This window comes from Gavialis gangeticus, unplaced genomic scaffold (assembly GCF_001723915.1).
Source record: "Gavialis gangeticus isolate Ggan-Ray unplaced genomic scaffold, GavGan_comp1, whole genome shotgun sequence".
NCBI classification, from domain to species: Eukaryota; Metazoa; Chordata; order Crocodylia; family Gavialidae; genus Gavialis; species Gavialis gangeticus.
The window spans coordinates 32,416,552-32,423,716 of record NW_017729028.1 but is presented as its reverse complement, the minus strand read 5'-3'; the positions used below and the strand labels follow the sequence as shown (position 1 = coordinate 32,423,716).

Genomic DNA, 7,165 nt, shown 5'->3' with positions numbered 1-7,165 from the left:
CACCATGCCAGGATTTGAGAATCAAAATATTAACTAGGGAAAAAAAAATCTTTGAGATCACTTGTTTAAAATTGCTTCAAGAGGCCTTGTCAGAATTTAAATGCTGATTATTTTTATGAAGTCTCCTAATAATAGAAATGTTAACAAATATAACATTAGCAAAAAAATCATGGGAAGGAGTGTTTTATGTATGTGTGTACATGCATTCAATATACGTGTGCATATATGAAATGCCTGGATTGCCAGGGCAGGGGTATGTGTGTGTGGTGTTTTATATATGTACATTGTGTGTGTGGTGATGTGTGTGTGTGTGGTGTTTTATATATGTGCATTTAGATGATATGCACATTCCCTTCACTATTTCCCCAAGACATTGCAGTATCGCTCTATGATATAACAGTCTGAACCTAATGACCAAAAATGACTCAGATTAGTCTATTTTTATTGAAATGAAAAAAAAATTAAGAAAATCCATCACCATGCATTTTTATTATTAATCTTGAGGCAATTAATATTTTTCTTAAAACCCCTGCTCTGGCAATCCTGGCATTTCATAAGATTCTCTGCTTTCATATAAATTCAGGGAAAACTATAGAAAATTTCTAGCGTGGGTGGTCATAGAGGAAAGCTGGAAAACTTGACTTCAGAGACTGCAAGGACAATATCAGAAATCGAAACCTCATTAGAGAGTTTGGAAATGTCCTGTTGTCCTGTTTTGAAACTAAAAGCATGAGTTTGGAGGGCCCAGTTCCTGAGTTTTGAGTGTTTGGGTAGGCAGTGCCAAGTGGGCTGTGTAGGAATGCCCCCGTTACCTGACATGCATGAGTGGTATAAAACAGGAGTGCCCAACTCACTTGGCACCCCAGGTCAGATCTAGAACATGCAGGCTGGATCTGGACCCCATCCAGGAGCAGGGCAAAGGGTGGCACCGGTAACCACCGTAGGTGCCTGATTTGCTGGGTCAGCTCAGACAGCCGCAGGGATTAACGCATCCATCATTCATCCCACCACTGTCAAAATGTGTCCCCAGCAGGGCTCTGTACCCTGGAATGAGATGGTCAGCCCTCTGTTCACCTGCCCCCAAACCCTTGACCTCTTCAAGCGCTGGAAGCTATGGCTCCAGGGCCTGGATCTGGCCCATGGGCTGTGTCTTCAGCACCACTGGTATAGCCAGTCCTACCTCCCCCCATGGTAGATGACAATACTGAATGGCTCCAATGCTCCAAGATCCTCAAAGTATCATTTCTGAAGTACATCTCTTGATATTTCCTTTTAATTTGACAGCATCTGCCTCGAAGCTGGGCTTTCATCCACTCTGACTTTCTGCTTTTAAAAGACAGCTCCGTTTACCTGCCACATGTTTTCCTAATGATCCTAGCTGTTTGCATTTAAATGGTGTTTAGTTAAATGGCGGTCTTTGCCGCCTCATCTCTGAACCTACGGAAAAGTCATTGCGCCAGATTGGTAACATCCTCGCATCATTTTCGTGGCTGTTGACTTGGCGCTCCACAGCGTGCAATTATAACGTCGTCTCAGGAGGGAGGAGGAGGAAAGGGAACCCTTTATTAAAGCCACAAATATTAGAAAGAAGGAGGTTAATTTCTTAGGAGGTGTCGTCTTTGTTAACAACAGTGGTGGGTAGCACTTTTTATGTGCATGGATTCTCTCCTCTGTAATTGCTGCAGCCCGGTCTTTCTCACTGGTGGGAGTGGGGCCATGCGTGTGCGGACTCACGAAACACCAGGCAGGGTAAAACAGAGCCTGATCAAGACAAGATTAGACTCAGGCATGGGACTGACAATCATCATTTAGCTTCTCCGTGGCGGTATCCTAGAAGAGCGTTGCTCTGTCACCTCCCTGGAAGGCAGGGCTTGGCCAACGTGTGTTTGCAGAGCCAGTGCAGTTCAGGCACAGGGTGCGCAGCTGCTCTCACATGTAATACGGAGGGCTAGGTGGTGACAAAACAGAGGTGAAGCATATGAGAGGATGCGTATGATAGAGGTGAAGCATATGAGATGATGCTTCATCTCATTCCCAAACTCCAGCAAGCCCTGAACAGCCTGGCCCCTGCCATGCTTTGCCCTGCAGTCTTTGCAGGTCGTGTACTTGCTTCTTAAAAGTGACTGGCTCCAGTCAGCTAAGGAAAATTAGGTCTGGTCTTGAAGAAGCTCTTGAAGAAGCTTCCAGTCAGCAAAATTAAGGCTTCCCTGCCTTAAGAGGAGGAGAGGAGTCTGATTTACTCTCTTCGACATCTTATACTGGTGTCATCTCCAGGCTCGTTGTACATCACCTCTACTCAGTGGCAAGACTAGTATTGGTTGGGTGGGTTTCTCTCCCCCTTTTTTCCCTGTTGGGAAAACAAGGTGAGGTATCAGTTTCTTATTTGAATGTAATTTTTTTGTGCTGGTGGTCAGGGCTCCTTGCACTTGGGGTTAGAAAGTGGTGGGGTTCAAGGCAAGTTGTAAATCAGGTGGGAGTTGGTTTCGACCATCTGCAAATCTAAGAGCCGTCAGCCCCTGTAGAGAGCACGCGTTGTCCTTGCTCAAGCTGCTCCCCTTGCCTGGGCCACAGGCTCATTTGACACGGTAGCTGGTGCCGTTGTGCTGTTGCTTTACCGCTGACTCCTTCTTGGCTTGTCTTGCAGGTATATCCGAACCATGTACCTGGGGATCCAGAGCCAGCGGCAGAAGGAACACCAGCGGCGCTTTTACTGGGCTATGATGTACGAATATGCAGACGTAAACATGTTGCGCCTCCTGGAGACTTTCCTCGAGAGCGCCCCCCAACTGGTGCTACAGCTCTGCATTATGATCCAAAAGAACCGTGCAGAAACATTACCATGTAAGTGCCCCTCGCGCCTGCCCTGACCCCACACGCACTTCTCTGCTCAGCGGCTGATGGATGTTTTTGCCGACGGTCCACACGGCCTCGGCCGTTGCGTAAGGTGATGCCTCGGTGTACAAAACTCCTTCCAGGTCCCTGCTGCGCTCACTTGGTAAATCTCTGCTCCTTCAGCTAGAGAAAACACTCCTAGCTGAGCCTCTGGGCTACCGATGAGGTCTAGAGGGCTGGTAACAAGGCTGGGAAAGAGGAGTTCCTTGGTTGGCCTCCTGGCTCTGCTACTGGCTCCTTGGCAGTGGGTGAGTCAACAGAAGCCTTCTGCGCCTCAGTTTCCCCATCCGCGCAGATGGGACGGTTCATCCTCTTGGCCTCAGCGGGTTGCCATGAAGGCAACGTGGTCATGTTTGTGCAGTGCTCTGTCTGCTCTAGCCCAGGCGAACTCCCTTAAAATCATCGTTGGCAATGAGGAAGGACATGCTGATGGGCATCACTCTTCTTGGGACAAGAGGAGGAGGCAACTGTATTGCCTCAGCTGCTGCTGTATGTCAGCCACTGGCAAATGCCAATATGGCGTGCCAGGCTCTGTAGATGTAGAGTGAAACCCACCGCAAACAGGAGCTTGCGGAGCCAGGGCCAAGTTAATTACTGCGATAAGCAAGGAAACACATTGCTAGGAGCCTTTAGCTTCCTGTGGCCATCTATGTCGGCTGCTCGGTCCTCCGAGGCAGTGTGCAGCCAGGCTTTACTGCCCACAGCTGGGCTGTAGTCCCTGCCAACCTGCAGGCTCCTGCAGCCGGGAGAGCGCGGGCTGCTGCAAGCTTCTTCCAGCCAGCCTGCTACATGAATGCACTGACTGCCGCCCACAGCCTGCGCTTTAGGAACGACGGGGATGTTTCAGAGCAACGGCCCTGCTTATTGGAGCTGACGTTCTCCGTGTAGGTGTCACTGCCTATTGGCATAGGTGTGACTATAGCCTGGCCCACTGCTACATCCGTTGCTGAAGCAAGAGAGCCGTGCCTGGGTCCTGACAGTGCCAAAGGAGGCTCTGATCACAGCTTGTCATAGATGTGATGCTCATCCTCCTCCCTGAGCAAACAGGCCAGAGCTGTCAGGATGCTAGCATACGCTTCCAGGTAGGGTTAGATACGGTGTCAGTGGGGAGTCACAGAGAGCCACAAAAAACTTCTGGCTGGAGCTTTACCTGGTCGAGTTTGCATCCTGGGCAGCAGACTTGTACCTGATAGGATTTACGCCCCACGGCGCTGCAATGGGGGCAGAGGGACTCAAGGTTGCGGCTGCACGGAGCGGATTGGGGGCAGGATGCTGCTGCAAGGGAAATCTTAGAAAGTTAGAAAGTTCAGGTTGGAAGGGACCTCAAGAGAAAGGTCACTGCCAGTAACCAAGTTAACCCTGCTTCAGTCTCGCAGCTGCTACCGATTCATATGGCGATACACAGAGCCAAGCCCTTAACTCAATGGTGGCTGAAGGTCCAGGGAAGGGTTAATGTGCTGACGAGGCAGATCTGACCAGGGGCAAATCGAGGAGCTCCAGAGCTGATCCTGCCCCGCTCCAGCCAGGCTCAGCTGGGAGCAGGGGTTTGACTCCTGCTGCCGTCCTTGGCTGAGACCGGCTCCCTAGAGCACAGCATGACTAAAGCAGGCAGAGCAGCTCCAGAGCCTCCCCCTTGCCCCCAGTTCAGGTGGACACAGTGGGGACAAGTGCAGCGGTGAGTGGGGGAGCAGGGAGAAGAGTACATGCCCCGGTGCATGGTGGGGAGGGAAGACTGGAGGCAGCAGAGTAGTGGGGAGGAAGAGTAGGCGCCATTGAGCAAAGAGGGGAAAGGAGGGGAAATTTGTACTTGATCCGAGGACTTAGAAAAGTCTTCTGCTGCTGCTTCTGTAGCATCACTGTCCATGCCACTGCTTCTGGATGTGCAACTGGTGGTGACACCTCCCCTCATGGTCCCTCTCCTATGGGGAGACAAGGGGAGGCTGAGGGGTAAGTTCCTGCCCCCCACTCCTCGCCGCTCTGCCCTGAGCACCTGGAGCTCATGCCCTGGTCACCCATCCTTAATCCCATTATTGTTCCTGCCTCCGCATCCTGCTACAGGTCTGCAAAGATTTGGTTGTGATTTTTGGCTAATAGAAAATGTCAACGTTGAAAGTTCACTGGTCCCCAGCAAGGTCTTTCCACTTCTGCATGGAGTTGGGCGAGAGACCAGCTGAGGGATCCGGTGATCCTGGCATTCACCAGAGCGGTGGCAGCCCCAGCTTGAGTTTCCACACCCCTGGGTAAATGCTTATAGCCCCAGTCTCAGTGTCCTATCTGCGCAGCTCCATTTTGCATCAATAATTAAATGTCCATGGGGGGGAAGTTGGAGTCCCTTCAGGGGAAGCAGTATAGATGCATCCCTCCAAACACGCCCGTACTAGATTAGGTAGGTGCCCAGTGGCCAAGAGGACTCATGGTAGAGGTGATCTCTTTTATTAGACCAACTAGATTTTTGCAACAAAAAAAAAAATCTTTAATTGCAAGCTTTTGGGCACAAGCAACTTTCGTCAGACATCAGAGAACAGATTGTAAATGTTCTCCTGGGTAGAAATGAAAGTTCAGGAGAACGTTTACAATCTGTTCTCTGATGCCTGAAGAAGGGTGTTTGTACCCAAAAGCTTGCAATTAAAGACATTTTTTGCAAAAATCTAGTTGGTCTAATAAAAAATATCACCTCTACCATGAGTCCTGATTGCTTTTTCCTCTAGACCAATACAGCTGCAACCTGCTTACCTGACACAGTGGCCAAGATGCTTTCATAGACTATTTCCATACTTGAGCTTCCTTGTAGATTCAGGCTCAAGGGCCTTCTCTGAATGAGACGGAGTAGGCATGTGATCCACACTCCCGGTGAATGCCTTTATGATTGGGCTGGTGTCTGTTTTTTTCTATGACAGGCTTTGACAGAGCTCCATTTTGTCCTGATGCAAAGCAGGAAATCTGCTGAGATCTTGCAAGTCGCTATGAGTTGGGAAAACCGGATCCCCCCAGGTCTCATGACCACACAGTGGTCTGTGGTGTTGCTCATGGAGCCGAGGGTCAAGAGACTTTCATTCTAGCCCCAGGTCTACCCCTGACCCACTGTGTAATCCTGGACCATTTGGTTCCCTTTCCTACATGTTGGATTCCCTGCCTGTAAATGGTATAGCAAATGTGACCACCATCACACTGGAAGAAGGATCTACAAGTATTGCATTCATGCAAAGAGCACTTAAACTTCTTCACACCAGCCCAGCGTGACTTTACCGTAGGGAATGTAGACACATGCAATCAATACTCAGCAAGGGAATGCTAGCACTTGGGATGTCATTATTTTTGTGGCTTTCTGTGACCCCGTGTAACGACCAACCAAGGATTAGGGTTAAGACCCCTGGTTTGGCTTGGCCTGGTTTGACTCTGTCTGCCTATCTAACAGTCAGCTAATCAATCATTATTCCTTTCTACAAGGCGTGCTTCAGTCCAACACAAGTACCAAGGAGAATTTGGGTGATATTCTTGGGCCTGTATAATACAGGACATCAGATCAGATGAGCAAGGAGCCCATCATGCCCTTAAAATCTGTAAACCTAACCTGTTGAAACACCAGATCAGGGGATGAGTGCTTAGTTCATTGATCAGGTGGCTGGACTTTTACCATGCTCATCTCTGCCGCACAGCGAATGGGTTTTTCCTCTTAGCTCCATCACTCACCATGCTGCACCTCTTACCAGCCAGCATCAGTGATCGGGCTGCGTCTGAGCGCTGAAGAGTCCTTCTCCTGCCCACTCCAATGCCTGAGCTCTTGAGATCCAGATGCGCATTTTCACTTTGCTGGCTCTGTGCACATCCGGCGGTTCTTTAGATGCTGAATGTGTTGCCCTGCTGCCACTTGAGCAGTGTGCTGTGCTGAGTGGGCTGAACACTTTGCTAATGCAGCCAGAGCCGCAAAGCTTCCTAGGAGTGACTGATCGTTCCTTGCTACGGTGCAAGGATTCACCGGGGCTACCTCAATTCGGTCACGTGCATCTTTCCAGCTCAGGCATGTCATTATGCAAAAGAAAAGAAAATGCCAAGCAAAATCATTATAGTGAGGCAGACAAAAATCAAAGGAAAGCGAGGTGTGATTCAACAGCGACTAGGTAAGAAAACACATTTCTGTTCAATGCATTTCGTAGGGCCTCAGCCCCGACACATTTTTATCAGCATGATTTGCATTGGTTTTGAATATCAAGGTAAATGAGAGTGGGAGCCAGTAGCTCTTCTAAGGTAGCTGCATGAAGAAGGATGCTGTTAG

General features: G+C 49.4%; 1 protein-coding gene across 1 annotated transcript in view; it reads left to right on the top strand.

The window, feature by feature from the left end:
* The first annotated feature begins 2,641 nt into the window (after positions 1 to 2,641).
* XKR6 (XK related 6) overlaps positions 2,642 to 7,165 on the top strand; it is a 40,958-nt gene continuing 36,434 nt past the window's right edge. Inside the window, exon 1 of the mRNA XM_019520905.1 lies at positions 2,642 to 2,841. Within this exon, the coding sequence (XP_019376450.1) occupies positions 2,658 to 2,841 (184 nt within the window). The 5' untranslated portion in view covers positions 2,642 to 2,657. The remainder of the gene's footprint in view (positions 2,842 to 7,165) is intronic.